A 17,554-nucleotide genomic window follows, 5' to 3' on the forward strand; every position below is an offset into this window, starting at 1 on the left:
CTTGCACTGCTGTAATCCTCCCGTGTGGCAGGGGTTACTACAACTATGGGGCCGTGACAGGCACTCATCAAGACTCAAAACTATGACTGCCCTTTTTGCCCACCTTCTTCAGTCATAGAAACCGTACTACAGCTTCTATGAATGAAACCCAATTTATGTTTGAAGTATAGATTGATAGGTCCGCCCCCTCCATGTTTTGTTCATAGTAGCTGTAGTAGTCACACCTGAAGATTGTGAGCGTGGGGGCATTGGAGGAGGAAGATTTGGGCAAAATCGGAGAACAGTAGCACAAGGGACACGTTTAGCTGGCGGTAAGGGAGAGAACATTTCGTTCAACTGAGAAGAAATCTCCTGTTTGCCACAAGAAGAAATGCCTTTTATTTAACCACTTCAGCCCCGGACCATTATGCAGCTAAAGGACCTGGCCCCTTTTTGCGATTTGGCACTGCGTCGCTTTAATTGACAATTGCGCGGTCGTGCGGCGTGGCTCCCAAACAAAATTGGCGTCTTTTTTTTTTTATTAATTTTTTTTTCACAAATTTCTTTCTTTTGGCTGTACTTGATCACCTCTGCGGTTTTTATTTTTTGCGCTATAAACAAAAATAGAGCGATAATTTTGAAAAAAATGCAACATTTTTTACTTTTTGCTGTAATAAATATTTTCCAAAAAGATGAAAAAATGCATTTTTTTCCCCCTCAGTTTAGGCTGATAAGTATTCTTCTACATTTTTTTGGTAAAAAAAATTGCAATTTAAAGTTTGATTGGTTTGCGCAAAAGTTATAGCATCTACAATATAGGGGATAGTTTTTATAGCATTTTTAGTAATAATTTTTTTTTTTTTACTAGTAATTGCAGTGATCTGCGATTTTTATCGTGACTGCAACATTATGGCGGACACTTTTGACACATTTTTGGGACCATTGTCATTTTTACAGCGATCAGTGCTATAAAAATGCACTGGTTACTGTGAAAATGACACTGGCAGTGAAGGGGTTAACCACTAGGTGGCGCTGTAGGGGTTAAGAGTTCCCTAAGGTGTGATTCTTACTGTAGAGGGGCGTGGCTTGCTGTGACACGTTACTGACCGTGTTCCCGATGACAGGGAACACGATCAGTGACAGTGTCACTAGGCAGAACGGGGAGATCTTGTGTTTACACTAACATCTCTCCGTGAGATGATCGCGGGTACGTCCTTTTGCCTTCCCGTGCCATGCTGCAGATGTTTAACCGCTTGCCACCCACCGCAAGCAGACAAAGTCTTTCCTCTCGAGTCGTGTTGCAGTGACTGCAAAAATTCCCATCTTCTGTTCTGGTGACACTGGTCATCAGAGCTTAGAAAGGGTGAATCTCCCCAGCAGGGACACAGACAGCATAAAAAACCTGACCAATGACAGACAACTATGACACCTAACTCGGCATAAACCGCTAGCACAGCCATTAGTCATAGGCAAAGGCACAGATCCGAAAAAGGCCAAAGTTTCCTAGTATTGAGCAAGATGATTATAAAAATTGGGGCGCTAGTGTTGTCACTGTAATAGGAAAAGTTTTTTTTTTTAAATGGGTCTTTCACCATTTATTGCATCTATTGACATTTATGCAGGCGCAAAATTTTACAATACTTCAACACTTGCGTATCTGCAGCCTCCAGGAATGTGTGCTGTGCGTAGCCCAGGAGGCAGCTTAGAGTGGAACTTCTCTCAAAAGGGGAAGTTCTAACAATTTTTTTACCCCCCCCCCCCCCTACCTCCTCTTTGACATTTGGCCAAAGAAGAATCTCAGGTGAGGACAGCGCTGAATCCCTGGACAGGTAAGTGTCCTTATATTATATCAGCAGCTACAGTATTTGTAACTGCTGACTTAATTTTTTTTGGGGAGACTGAAGAACCGCTTTAAGATGCGTCACACTCGCCTAGGAGAGAAGTGAGGAAGTGGTATAGTGGAGGGACAATATTGAACTATTTATAGGCCCCACAACAAAAAATTCTTAGCAATTGTCTAATGGAGAGGAGAGTGTGAGGAGATGGGAAACCGTACAATTGATCGTCATCAGTAAAGGGTCTAAGTGCCGGTTAATACCAGTGTGCTCTGCGAGATCATATTTGTTTCGCACTGCAGTGAAAATCACATGCGATGTCCGTGTGATGCGATTTCAGTCATAACGATAGTATGGCTAATATCTGTGGGAACCTGGAATGGATTCGCAGGGTTCCCGCATCGCACAAGTGTGAACCAAGTCAAAGTGCAGTGTTGATCTCCTAACCTTTTTCCTTAACATAATTATGTTTATTACTAATGTAAAGTTAAGAAAATATAGCAAATGATGGCGCCCTTGGAAAAAATGTGAAACAAAATGTGTTTTAATGTGTAGCTTCCCATTTAAATATGTGAGTAATTCACCACTATTTGTGTAAAAAACAAGTGGAAAAGGAATTGGCGCTCACAAAATGTAGGATGTAATCTAAGCATATAATATGTGCTAACAACACAGTGAGTTGGCATGCAATACAAATAAAGAATAAATGAACACAATAGAGGAATGTTGCTTTGAATAAAAGTCCATATTGACATTTTCCAACACCAAAACTACCCATTTTGGGGGTAGGGCTTATTGTCAGGGAAACTGGGTCTGTGCTTCTTCGTGAGCGCTCAAAAGATAGATGGCAGGGATGTGCGGTGACGTCAGTGGCTTGTGCGGCACTGGCTAGTATCAGAGCCAGATACACACACACACACACACACACACACACACACGTGTTGCATACGCCGCAATTGTTGGAACAAGAGCAATAATTCTAGCACTAGACTTCTCTAAACATGTAACCTGTAAAAACGTTTAAAGCGTCTCCTATGGAGATTTATAAGTACTGAAGTTTGGCGCCATTCCACAAGTTTGCACAATGGTGTGACATGTTGGGTATCCATTTACTCATCTTTCACATTATACAAAAAAATCGGTCTAACTTTAGTGGTGTGTGTGTGTGTGTGTGTTTTTTTTTTTTTTTTTTTTATACTCATGACCAATCCCCCCCCAGCCCAAAAAAAAACACGATTTAAAAAAAGTGCTGCGCAAATACTGTGTGACATAAAAAGTTGCTGTGACCACCATTTTATTCCCTGCTAAAACAATATATATAATGTTTTGAGGTTCTGAGCAATTTTCTAGCAAGAAAATTATGATTTTTACATGTAGGAGAGACGTGTCAGAATTGGCTTGGGTGGCAAAGAGTTAATTACCATAAGTAATATACAAATGATTATTAGGCTCCATTCACATCTAGGCGGACGAAATCGTGGCGTTTTTTCCCGCAAATTGCGGCGGCAAATAGCAGCGTTTTGTACCGCAATTTGCGGCGACAAAACGCAGCGATTGTCCGCCTAGATGTGCCCCTTTATGGAGATGGTCCCCGAACGCCGCCTGAAAAAAAGGTCCGGGACCTTTTTTCAGGCGGCAGGCGACAGGCGTTCGGCGTGGAGATGTGAACCATCTCCATAGAGGGCAATGTGTTTCCAGCCCTCTGGCAGCAGCGGCGTCACACTACAGGCGACAAAACGCCTAGGTGTGAATGGGGACTTATACAGTATATTTGTTTTTAAGGTAATTTACTATATTTTCTAAATCTGTACTCAAGCAGGTGGCTTTATGGACAATTTCACAGTAAATAGATACATTTAATAAAATTATCATGTTATAACATCTAGCATATAAATATATGATTAAGAGCCGGTTCACACTGGGGCAACACGACTTTCAGCACGACTTCGGGAGGCAACTTGAACACCACTTGAGTATGAATCACAACGCGACTTAAAGTCGCCTCCAGGAGGGGGAACTCAATGCCAAATTTTAAATAAAAAAACCGACATGTGTTCCCCCTCTAGGAGCATACCAGGCCCTTAGGTCTGGTATGGACTTCAAGGGGAACCCCCTACACCGAAAAAAACGGCATGGGGTTCCTCCCAAATTCATACCAGACCCGTATCCGAGCACGTAGACCGGCCGGTCAGGAAAGGGGGTGGGGACGGGTGGAAGAAAAATGTAAAAAAAAAAACACTACACATATACACATATAGCTCACTGGAATGGGCCTGACAAAAATTGTAGAGCCTACAATACAATTATAGCCAAGTTTAAAGGGGCTGTACTATCATTTCTGCCGGTAGTATCCCTAATAAAAGCTGGTCTAAAAAAAGGGCATGCACAGCAAAAGCATTTACCGTATTTTTCGCCGTATAAGACGCACTTTTTCTTCTCCAAAACTGGGGGGGAAAAGTTGGTGCGTCTTATACGACAAAGAGACATTTTTTCCTGCTTTAAAACTGCCTGGCATGTACTGCGGGCTTCCCTCTCCCTATAGCGCGCCTTGTCCCCCCCCCCCTCCCAGTCTAACTACGTGCTGCTGAGCTTACCTTTAACTCCATCCGTGCGGGCTGTGCCTGCTCATGTCTCCCCCGGGCAGACGTGATCCTTGCTTGGAACGGCCTCATAGACAGCACAGCACGGCTTCCTGTAATACACACCCCCCTCAGCCGCTCCTACTAGCTTAGGGGGGGTGTGTTGCTGCTAAGACCTTCCGGGGCCCTTCTCCCTGATGTGGGAGTGAAGGGACTTTTTTCTCTATTTCGGGCGCATGCGCACTGCATCCCGCGCCCGATTCGATGAGCCGTTGCTTATTCTCCTTCCCTGGCGGAGTGATCTGTAGCTGAGTGATCTGTACCTGAGAGTGTGAGGCAGGCAAGGCAGCGGCAGGCAGCTGACAGGGTCCATCCAGAAGGCAGAGAAGTAAGAATTTGTGCCTACTGACATGTGTGCGCTATAATGTAATGTAATATAATGTAATTAAAAAAAAAGTGCACTGTACATTCCTAAATTCCTGTATACCACACAGGCAGCAGATAGTAGTTTCTCTCTCACAGTGTGTTACTTGGCATGGCTGTTGGGTTCTGATTTTGTAGCTTGGTCATAAGTTAACAAGGTCAGCACCCGACAGCCATGTCATGTAACACACTGTAACAGTGCCAGCCATGATAGTGTGCCTGTGTGTTATAATGCTGATGACAGGTTGGTGTATTAAAAAACTAGCTGTCCATTTACACCTGCCTACCTCCAATCCGATCCGCTAAACAAAACGGAAAGGGATCCGTTCCCCTCCATCTAGCAGATTGGATTTTACTGCAGTATTTGGTTCAGAATCTTTTTTTTCTAGATTTTCCTCCTTTAAAATTGGGTGCGTCTTATATTCCGGTGCGTCTTATACGGCGAAAAATACGGTAATTTTTTTTTTGCATTGCTGTTTCTCAGAACAATATTTCAGTCAAAGAGTTCTCCACATTAACAGACAGGGAACTCATTCTATAAAAAGTCTACCAATAATCACTAACCCATCTATACATCAGTTACATGTATAGACAACCCTGCCCAGGGCAGGGCCGTCTTAATAGCATCACGGGCCCCTGGGCAAAGTAATGCTCTGGGGCCCCTTCAATGGTGACAGTGCAGGTAAACAGACATCAAGTAGGTAGGAGGCAGACTGCCTCCCCTGTGTATCTATCACTCTCAGGGGCAGCGTGGGCTCAAGGACCAACTGCTTTGGGTAAAGTGCAGGGGCCTCCCATGCAGCTAGGGCCCCTGAGCAGTGCCCAGGTGTGTCCTCTCATTAAGACAGCCCTGCGCCAGGGTACACAGCCAGTTGTTCAGAACTCCTCCTGAGAAGGGCATGTGTATGGACTGTGCACTCTACAATCAGTTCTGCTAGAATATAAACATTGTTAGGATTGAATGAGCACACAGCACACATAGGCCTGGCTCCCAGGATTTTGCCATTCTGCTGTGCAGCCTCTTTGATGTTACCTTGCCGGATTAAGGACAGGTAATGTTGGTTACACTTTAAAGAGGAATTGCAGACTGCTCACATAACTTGTAATAAACACATATTTGCCATTCTGAAGCTTCCCTCAAGCCACTTTGCATATTATTTTATATATACTGTGATTCTGTACTTGCCTAATATGCTGCAGAAATCTCCCTCCACTGAGTCTGGCTGCAACCATTTTTACTGTGAGCAAATGAAGCTGCTGCCTGTTCACTTCTTGGATTTACACAGACACACAGGAGGCACACCTCCAGCCCTACAGCTCTCATTGGCCCTCTTATGACTCACCCCCTCTCCCTTCCTGGCACACTTTTACAAGAGTTAGAGACCGATCTGTGCATGATGTCATAAGCCTAGGCTAATGACCAGACAAGAAACCAGAAGTGGGCTGTACTGGCGGAAAAAAAAAAATCTTTACTATCCAAAGTTAAAACAATAAGGGCAGAAGATTTAATAGATGCAAAGTTTAAAAAAATGACCGAAGGACCGCTTTAAGCTGCCTTTAGCAATAAGTGCATGGCTAGATGAGCATACACAATCTGATGTCTTCTTGGCCAGTTCCTTTCCTAAAAACGTGTACCACAGTTGCAAGAGTGCTTTTGTTTAGGAAGCAGGGAAGTCGGCGTGTGCAATCGGTCTCAGCATCAGGTTTTCTACCCCAAGGGCCAGTTCACACCAGACGCATTTCCGTACAGTTTCCTGTGCATTTTTTCTGCACTAAAAATGCATGCACAGTGTTTTCCATGTATTCCAATGGCTCTAGTTCACACCATGCAGTCAGTTTCTGCATCGGAAAACTGACCGGAAACTGACTGCATGGTGTGAACTAGAGCCATTTGAATACATGGAAAACACTGTGCATGCATTTTTAGTGCAGAAAAAATGCGCAGGAAACTGTACGGAAATGCGTCTGGTGTGAACTGGCCCTATAGGTGGCCTTACACAGTGAGAGTTTCATCTGATTCCTCATGAACTGACTGAAATTTGCTACGGGGGTAGCCCTGTTGTCACCATTCCTCTCGACATCCTTCAAATTTAAAAAAGAAAATTGTCAGCCAAACTGCAGATGCATCTAGCCAGATATTGCCGCTGTTTGGGTGTTCTAACAGCTGCTGGTTCTGGCTGTCAGAATACAATAGTCACAGTGGGAGATTCGTCTATTTGTGCTATATGGCATGGATGGAAGTGTCTGTTAGATTAAAGTGATATTCAAGGCAATCCTTTAAAAATATAACAAACCTACAGTAAAACCTTGGTTTGAGAGCGTTTTGCAAGACAAGCAAAATGTTTTAATACATTTTGTCCTGATATAAGAGTAGCATCATGTCACAACTGAGTATAAAAAAGGAATGGAGCCTCTAAGTGTAGCAATATAGTTACATTTAATAAAGGTACAACATTTAGCAACTTATTGCTACACTTGGAGGCGCCTCTCTTCTTTTATACCCTGTAAAAAAAATGGAAGAGTCTGCTTTGGATTACAAGCATGTTTCTGGAACGAATTATGCTTGCAAACCAAGGTTATACTGTACTATACTCACCTACTTTGTGCAGTGGTTTTGCACAGAGCAGCCTCGATCTTCCTCTTCTCGGGTCCTCCGCCGGCGCTCCTGGCCCCTCAACCCTGCCAAGCACCCCCAGAGCAAGCAGCTCGCAATAGGGGCACCCAAGCAGGCTCACTCTCAAGCCAATGCTCTGCGTGTCCATTCACTAACAGAGCTTTGGCTCGGCCCCCTCTCTCTCCTCATTGGCTCACTGGCTGTGTTTGACAGCAGCTAGAGACAGAGGCTACTACTGTTATCTCAGCCAATGAGGAAGGAGAGTCCCCGGGGAGCTGAGGCTCTCATGCACATCGCTGGATTGCCATGGAGCTCAGATAGGTATTGGGGGGGGGGGGGGGGGGGGGCTGCTGCACAGAGAAGGTTTTGTTGCTTTAATGCATGAAAGTAAAAAACTCTAAGCCTATAGAACCCCTTTAACCACTTAACCACCAGCCGCCGTCCAAAAACGGCGGCAAGGTGGTTGCTTAACTGGGGGTCGCAGTTCTGAAACGGCGCCCACCAGAAGCAGTGATGCGCGCCGCCTCGAGCGCGCACACAGAAAATTCTGTGCGCGCCGGGTCTATGAGACCCGGCGCTACACAGATCTCGGTAACTGACCGACAACAGCGGTCTTTTACCATGTGATCGCGCCGTCCAATGACGGCGCGATCACAGGTAAACAAACCGGCGTCATTTGATGACGCTGGTTCCTCCCTCCTCTCGCTGTACCGATCGGTACAGTGTGAGAGGAGAGCGCGGATGGCAGCAGCAGTGTGGGATGGATCTGTGACTATTGCATTCACAGATTCAGCCATCCCTGCATTAACCCCTGCAATACTCTGCCTTCCCTGCGCAATACTCTGCAATGCTCTGCCACCCCCCGCGCAATACTCTGCAAAACCCCCGCGCAATACTCTGCAAAACCCCCGCGCAATACTCTGCAAAACCCCCGCGCAATACTCTGCAAAACCCCCGCGCAATACTCTGCAAAACCCCCGCGCAATACTCTGCAATACCCCCGCGCAATACTCTGCAATACCCCCGCGCAATACTCTGCAATACCCCCGCGCAATACTCTGCAATACCCCCGCGCAATACTCTGCAATACCCCCGCGCAATACTCTGCAATACCCCCGCGCAATACTCTGCAATACCCCCGCGCAATACTCTGCAATACCCCCGCGCAATACTCTGCAGTACTCCTTGCGCAATACTCTGCAATACCCCCGCGCAATACTCTGCAATACCCCCGCGCAATACTCTGCAATACCCCCGCGCAATACTCTGCAGTACCCCCGCGCAATACTCTGCAGTACCCCCCGCGCAATACTCTGCAGTACCCCTTGCGCAATACTCTGCAGTACCCCTTGCGCAATACTCTGCAGTACCCCTTGCGCAATACTCTGCAGTACCCCCGCACAATACTCTGCAATACCCCCCGCGCAATACTCTGCAATACCCCCCGCACAATACTCTGCAATACCCCCCCGCACCATACTCTGCAATACCCCCCGCACAATACTCTGCAATACCCCCGCACCAATACTTTGCAATACCCCGGCCAATACTCTGCAATACCCAGAAAATACTCTGGGGAAAAAAATGCGTTTTAACCACTTCCCGCCCACGTCATATGAGGTCCTTGACTTTGTGCAGGGATATCTAAATGATGGGTGCAGCTACAGGCATCATTCAGATATCATTTTTTTCAGCCAGCGATTCTCTACACCAGGGGTAGTGAATTAAAATTCACGGGGGTCCGGTCGGAAAAAAATTCTTCCAGCGGAGGTCCGAATGTCATATTGGTGCTATGACGCCACATGATATCCTCCACTTCACAGCGCCCCCCCACCACCCACATGCACACACCTTTAAGACCCACACACCATCGAAATCGACATAAAAATCTCAAAATACATTTCTTTCATTTTTATGCAGCACAGATCAGTTGCGGTGCATAGAAACAGAATGCATTTTGCACCACACTGCTCAGCACGCAGGGGCGCTGTTTCAATGTGAACAGGACACATAGAAAACAGAGACCTGTGTTTTGCCAGTGCAGAAATCATAGAACCCCTTTTACATCAGTGTCCTCAGCCCCCCCCCTTACATCACATCCCCCTGCCTCATCACAAACCCCCCATTACAGACTGACCCCCCCAAATCACAGATCCCCCATCCCAGACTGACCCCCCAAATCACAGACCCCCATCACATACCGATTCCCCCCCCCCCATCACAGATGGACACCCCCAGCACAGACTGATTCCCCACAATCACAGATGGACCCCCCAATCACAGACTGAACCCCCACAATCACAGATCCCCCTATCACAGGCTGACCCCCCCAAATCAGATCCCCCAAATCACAGACCCCCTATCACAGACTGATCCCCCAATCACAGATGGACCCCCCCAATCACAGATGGACCCCCCACAATCACAGACCACCCCATCACAGACTGAACCCCCCCACAATCACAACCCCCAAATCAGACCCCACATCAGACTGATCCCCCAATTACAAACTGAACCCCCCACAATCACAGAACACCCCATCACAGACTGAACCCCCCACAAACACAGATCCCCCCCATCACAGACTGACCCCCCAAATCAGACCCCCTATAACAGACTGACCCACCAATCACAGACTGACCCCCCAAATTCACAGACCACCCCATCACAGACTACCCCCCCCCCCACCCCCAATCACAGACTGAACCCCCCCAATCACAGACCCCACTATCATAGACTGATCCCCCCACAATCACAGACTGAACCCCCCCCCCCCACAATCACAGACCTCCCCAATTACAGATCCCCCCCTATCACAGACTGACCCACCAATCACAGACTGACCCCCCCCCCCCATCACATTCCTCTCAATAGTAAACCCCTGTCCTGTCGTGCACAGCACAACACTCCCCCTCCCCACAGAAAACCTACCTTATTCACACAGGACATGGAGCGTGGCCGCTCTGGACAATGGGCGGGACCTTTCCCATTAAAAGCGAGTGATTTGTTGCTGGGACCGACCCGCTGCCTAGCAACCAATCACCCACTTTTTAACCTAAAAAGTCCCGCCCATTGTCCAGCGCGGTCGTGATTCATGTTTGTGTCAATAAGGCAGACAGGCAGTGTGGGGAGGGGGGAGTGCAGAGACGGCACAGAGCTGCTGCGCCTGCCATGCTGTGTATATAGCGGCATCGGCAGGCGGGCGAGCCGGCCACAAAGACACAGGCGAGGCTGCGGTCCGGGTAGAAAGGCCACTGGGGCCGGAACCGGACCGCGGTCCGCCATTTAGTGACGCCCGCTCTACACCATAAGAACGATCATGGCGGCTGTTCCGCCTCTTGATCGTTCTTACGGGAGGCAAAAAGGGACATCCCCACTCCCTTCGCCCTCCGGTGCTTCTTCTGACTCACCGCTGCGATCGAAGCCAGGATCGTTTTTTTTCTTGTTTTTTTTCAGGCGTCCCAGCCTAGAGGTGAGATGTGGGGTCTTATTGACCCCACATCTCACTGTAAAGAGGACCTGTCATGCTATATTCCTATTACAAGGGATGTTTCCATTCCTTGTAATTGGAATAAAAGTGATCAAAACATTTATTTTTGGGGAAAAATGTGTCAAACTAAAATAAATAAAGTAAAATGAACAATAAAAATAAAAAATAAATATTTAAAGCGCCCCTGTTCCCGCGTGCTCGTATACAGAAGCGAATGTGTACGTAAGTCCCGCCCACATATGAAAACGGTGTTCAAACCACACATGTGAGGTATAGCTGCGAACGTTAGAGCGAGAGCAATCATTTTGGCCCCAGACCTCCTCTGTAACTAAAAACATGTAACCAGTAAAAACATTTAAAACGTCACCTATGGGGATTTTTAAGTAGCGAAGTTTGGCGCCATTCCACAAGCGTGTGCAATATTGAAGGGTGACATGTTGGGTATCTATTTACTCGGCGTAACTTCATCTTTCATATTATGCAAAAACATTGGGCTAACTTTAATGTTTTTTTTTTTTAAAAAGCACAAAACTGTTTTATTTCCCAAAAAAATGCGTTCGAAAAATTGCTGTGCAAATACCATGCGTGATAAAAAGTTGCAACGACCGCCATTGTATTCTCTAGGGTCTTTGCTAAAAAAGCATATATAATGTTTTGGGGTTCTATGTAATTTTCTAGCAAATAAATGATGATTTTTACATGTAGGAGAGAAATGTCAGAACTGGTCTGGGTGCTCCAGAACGCCTGATGGTGCTCCCTGCATGTCGGGCCTCTGTATGTGGCCACGCTGTGTAAAAGTCTCACACATGTGGTATCGCCATACTCGGGAGGAATAGCAGAATGTGTTTTGGGGTGTAATTTGGGGTATGCATATGCTGTGTGTGAGAAATAACCTGCTAATATGAAACTTTTGTGGAAAAAAAATAAAAATAAAAAAAACCTTGATTTTGCAAAGAATTGTGGGAAAAAATGACAACTTCAAAAAACTCACCATGCCTCTTTCTAAATACCTTGGAATGTCTTCTTTCCAAAAAGGGGTCATTTAGGGGGTATTTGTACTTTTCTGGCATGTTAGGGTCTCAAGAAATGAGAGAGGCCGTCAGTACTTCAGATGTGATCAAATTGATAAATTTTCAGTAATTGGTACCATAGCTTGTAGACCTTATAACTTTCACCCAGACTAAATAATATCCAAATTTTTTTTTTTTAACCAAAGATATGTAGCAGTATACATTTTAGGCCAAATTTATGAAGAAAAATTCATTTTTTGCAAAATTTTATAATAGAAATGAAGAAAAATTAATTTTTTTACAAAATTTTCGTTCTTTTTTCATTTATAGCGAAAAAAATAAAAACCGCAGAGGTGATCAAATACCACCAAAATAAAGCTCTATTTGTGGGAAAAAAAGGACAAAAATTTCATTTGGCTACAGTGTTGTATGACTGAGTTATTGTCATTCAAAATGTGAGAGCACCGAAAGCTGAAAATTGGTCTGGTTATTAAGTGGGTTTAAGTGCCCAGTTGTCAAGTGGTTAAAGGGTCACTAAAGGATTTTTTTTTTTTTTTAGCTAAATAGCTTCCTTTACCTTACTGCAGTCCTGGTTTCATGTCCTCATTGCTCGTTTTTGCTTTGATGTTGCTGTAAAACTGCTCTGATCTCCACACTTCCTGGTTGCCTGTTTCCTTATAACCATCGTACTGGGAGCTTTTCACGGTGGTCTAAGCTGTCATTACTGTGTGTCTAAAACTTAACAGAACCAATCAGATTAATTTTAAAAACAAAACACTGCCCTGGATTTGTTTGTTTTTGTTCTGTGTGTCTCTTTACTTCAGGCCCCGTACTCACGACCAAACATGTCTGCTGAAACTGGTCCGCAGACCAGTTTCAGCAGACATGTTTGGCCGTGTGTTGTCCCGAGCGGACCATTTTCGGGCGGATCGGACAGGTTTCCAGCGGACAACTGTTTCCTGGACTTGCTTTAAAACAGTCCGCTGGAAACCTGTCCGGCCGGACATGTACGGTCGTCTGTACAGACCTACCGTACATGTCCTGCCGCCCGCCATCCCTCGCATGCGTCGAATGACTTCGACGCATGCGTGGAAGCATTTTAAAGGCGGGCCGCCCACGTCGCTGCGTCATTGTCGCGGCGACACCGCGTCATCGACGCGGCGACACCGCGGACACGCCCCGCGTATTGTTTACGCGCGGACTTCTGTTCGATGGTGTGTATAGCCATCGAACAGAAGTCCCCGGGCAGTCCCCGGCCAGACATGTCCGATGGAAACGGTCTGCAGACCGTTTTCATCGGACATGTCCTGCCGTGAGTACAAGGCCTCACATAAACATGAAACCAGTTTAAAAATGAAAGTGAAACTACAGGCACATTATATGATTGAATTTAATCTATTTTTAATAATTTTTAAAAGGAATCGGTTAACTTTTATGTCTCTATACCCTGTAAACAGTCATTTCAGCAAAACATTTTTTTTCCTTTTAGTGATCCTTTAACTGTGTTTGGCATCTTAACTAATTGCTGATTCTTGAAAATGTCATAAATTCACACAGGTTTTAGTGAAGTTTCAATAGTTAATTTGGGCCAAACTGGTCCAAATTAACTATTTATTTCACTAACAGATGCTAAAGCTGTGTAAACTGAACTGTATGAAGCCTCAGCTACTGTACACACAATATACAGCACTGTGTTCCTGCAGCGGGATGGGAACTTTCATCCCACTCCCAGAAGCAAATTGTGTAGGGCTGAGCACTACTCGCCTATTCAGAAGAAGCTTTGTATTCTGTGAAGGAATGCAATGCTTCCTCTGATTGGCTGATGAAGTCACAAGCTCTGTCTCAGCCAGTCAGAAGAAGCTTTGTATTTATTCATAAAATACAAAGCTTCCTGTGAATGGCTGAGCAGCGCTCACTCTGACTCGATTTTGTTTCGGCAGCGGGATGGAACGTTTTCGTCCAGCTACAGCTACTGTATGTAGCCTCAGCTTTATACAGCACACATCGTTGCTGTGTCTGTCAAGCCCCGTACACACGATCCGAAAATCGTACGAAAAATGCCGCTTTCAAAACGATCGTACGATAATCGGATCGTTAGTACAGAGCTTCCGAGAGCCAATCAGGACAGTTCATCCGACATGCACAGGATTTTTTTTCGTACGATGCCAGATCGTTCAATTTTCGTTTAATCAGTACAGCTGTCGTTCAAAAATGCAATACAAAATGCATTACAACACATGACATCACTTGTGATTTTTTTATTCTGCCGTACGAGAATTTTCGTGACTTTAGTAAACTCATCAGATTCGACGTGAGATTAGCATACAAAAAAAAACGGACGATCATTCGTCCGATAATCGGATCGTGTGTACCGGGCATTAGTAAATAGTTTGTTTGGACCAGCTCGGTCCAAACAATGTAATTAAACTTCACTAAAACCTGGAGATCAGCATTTAAAGGCTTCTGTGCACTGCAACATACACATATTGACATTTCTTTTTAGTCCTGTAACGCTTTATCCTTCTTTTTTCAGCATGTTATGGGATTGTGCAGGTGCCCACAGGACCATGGTTCTGCCGAAAATGTGAATCACAAGAACGAGCTGCCAGAGTGGTGAGTTTGTAAAACCCATATAAATACTGATCTATTCTGGCCTTAAAATGGTTGTAAGCCTTAGGCATGAAATATGAGCAAAGCTTTTCATCTTCTACTGTGTACTTGTCTCTGCATTAGTCACTTCTAACAGCTTTTATCGACTCCAAGAGATAACTGGTGATGAGAAGCTGCAGCACACAGCCTGTGATTGACTGTCACAGCTGTGTATGTTCTGTCTACTATAAGGGGAGGGGTGTGTCCCATCCCTCCAATCAGGGCTCAAAGCTCTTCTCACTGATTTCTGCAGTGTGAGACTTCAGATCCCTGCCACCTGATTTTCAGAGCTTAGAGTTGCCATGTAAAATACTGTATGTGTTTTTAAAATCTGTAGAGAGGAGAACGCCACAGATAAACGGGTACAACTTGGGTAGGAGGATTTGCTTTATCTCTATCACTTCACCAGATATATGTAAGGGTTTTCAACCACTTTAAAGAGTAACTCTGCTTTTGTTGAATAGATAACAATCCCTTTTGAGTGAGCTACATTGTAAGGATTTTAACAGCTTCCCGACTCCTGTACATACATCTAGGTCCTCATGTGGAAGTGGTTATACCAGGATCATAGCTGTAGCTGATCACTTTTACAGAGCATTGGAGGGGAATTCCTGCTACTGTTTTCCAGGCTCTAGAGTGCAGTCAGGGAGCCCGGAACCACTGCATCTTGCGTGGCTGTCTGCCAATTAAACTACAATAATAAAAATGAGAAAACATGTATTGGAGCTTTCTATCTCCTCATGCACAAATGCAAATGCGCACATAGGTCTTGCACTCACATATAAACGGTAATCGCACAATACGTGTGAGGTATCGCTACAGACGGCAGAGTGAGCGCAATAATTCTAGTGCCAGACCGTGTCGCTTATGAATAGTTTTATGTACTGTAGTTTGTCGGCAGTTTATTGGCATGTGAAATTTTAAATAGTTCTATGTTCTCCATCTACTCAGCTTAAAGCGGAGGTTCACTCTAAATATGAAGTATATCTTATCCATATCTCTTATCTGCATCAACATTTCACTATGCATAATTTTTAAATGCATTTAAATACCTTTTATTCTGTGTTAAGACACAGACACTTCCGGGTCTGTCTCCCGCGGGAGTGGGCGTGTCGCTCCCCTTTCTGTGTGCCCGAGTGATTCGCTGGGAGTCTTTTGCTATGTCTCCTGGAAGCCCAGCGTCATGCTTTCCAGGAGACTAAACGAAAGACGAAATCTCATAGGATTTTAAACGTCCGCTTCCCGGAAGTATTTGCTTGTGGGCTTCACGCTGCCCACAAGCACAATGGAAAAATCCTGAGGATATTTTTATAAAGTGACATTTCATGCCAAATCGGAATGCGGGGCAGTAGCAACATAAGGTATGTGACATTACAAGCGTTAAATTAACAGGAAAAAAAAAAAGAAAAACGTCCGTACCGCGGAACCCTCGCTTTAACATCAGTGGGCCAGATTCAGAAAGATCAGCGGATCTTTCTGCTGGCGTAACGTATGTCATTTACGTTACGCCGCCGCAAGTTCTTCAGGCAAGTGCTTTATTCACAAAGCACTTGCCTGTAAAGTTGAGGCGGCGTAGCGTAAATCACCCGGCGGAATTCAAATTCGGCGGGGAGGGGGTGTGTAGCAATTAAATCGAGCGCGTCCCTGCGGCAAACGAACTGCGCATGCGCCGGCCACGACTGGATCCCAGTGCGCATGCTCCAAATGACGTCGGCAAATCGTCATGCTTTCGGCGTATTCGTGAACGACTTACGCAAACGACGTAAAAATTTCAAATTTCGTCACTGGAACGACGGCCCTACTTAACATTACCTACGCCTCATATAGCAGGGGTAACTATAGGCCGGAAAAAGGCGAACGCAAACGGCGTAAAAAAAAAGCGCCGGGCGGTCGTTTCTGAATCGACGTAAATACTAATTTGCATATTCCTTGTGTAAACAAACGGAAGCGCCACCTAGCGGCCAGTGTGAAATTGCAGCCTAAGATACGACGGTGTAAGACACTTACACCTGTCGGATCTTAGGGATATCTATGCGTAACTTGATTCTATGAATCAGGCGCATAGATACGACGGCCAGACTCGGAGATACGACGGCGTATCAGGAGATACGCTGTCGTATCTCTTTTCTGAATCCGGCCCATTGTCTATATTTTACCTAAAATGTTATATTCTATTGTGTTTGTGTGTAGTAAAATGAGTGTATTTTTTTTCCCCCCAGAAATTAGCTTTTTTTTTAAAACCACTGCTCAAATATTGTGCGACATAAAAAAATAAAATACCGTGTATGTATGTATGTATGTATGTATGTATGTATGTATGTATGTGTGTGTGTGTATATATATATATATATATATATATATATATATATATATATATATATATATATATATATATATATATATATATTGTAAGGTTGGGGGTTATTAGCTCTCGTGGTATGGGCGTTTTTTCAGCGATTCACTCCAGCCAGGAACTATGGTTAAGGGCATGGTAGCCCATTTTTATTAAAAAGGCAAAAATAAGTCCAAACAAACGTTTTCCCACGCAGGGGTTCTTCTCCATCAAATATACAATAGAAAATGCTAGTCCACCTCTGGCTCTCTGTAGCAGTACCTCTGCTCTTTATCCTGGTTGCCCAGACCAGCGGACTCCTCAACATAGACCGCTTCCCTTCAGCGTCTACAGCTCTGCCTCTTGCAGTCACCGTTCTGGCTGTCTCCTACAGCCTCTCTGATTCCTGGAGACCTCCTGTCTCTTCCAGGAGCTGTCTCCAACTGGGAGCCATGAGGTCTTCCCACACACTCATTATAAAGGGCTGTGCTCACCTGAGCACACACACCCTGCTGGTAATGAGCAAAGCCTGGATTACCAAAACCTGGAGAAAGCTGCAAAAGCAGTCTTCTCCAGTCCACAGCTATGTTCTGTAGTTTTGCACATCTCAAGTGTGCATACCCTGGGTCCATTTTACCATCAC

The 17,554-nt window shown here is 45.1% G+C and overlaps 1 protein-coding gene across 3 annotated transcripts in view; it reads left to right on the forward strand.

Moving 5' to 3' along the window:
• MLLT6 (MLLT6, PHD finger containing) overlaps positions 1 to 17,554 on the forward strand; it is a 182,544-nt gene that overhangs the window by 20,799 nt on the left and 144,191 nt on the right. For all 3 annotated transcript variants that reach the window (XM_040329957.1, XM_040329956.1, XM_040329958.1), the window contains exon 2: positions 14,464 to 14,543. In XM_040329957.1, coding sequence (XP_040185891.1) covers positions 14,464 to 14,543 — 80 coding nt within the window. The remainder of the gene's footprint in view (positions 1 to 14,463; positions 14,544 to 17,554) is intronic.

This window comes from Rana temporaria, chromosome 12 (assembly GCF_905171775.1).
Source record: "Rana temporaria chromosome 12, aRanTem1.1, whole genome shotgun sequence".
NCBI classification, from domain to species: Eukaryota; Metazoa; Chordata; class Amphibia; order Anura; family Ranidae; genus Rana; species Rana temporaria.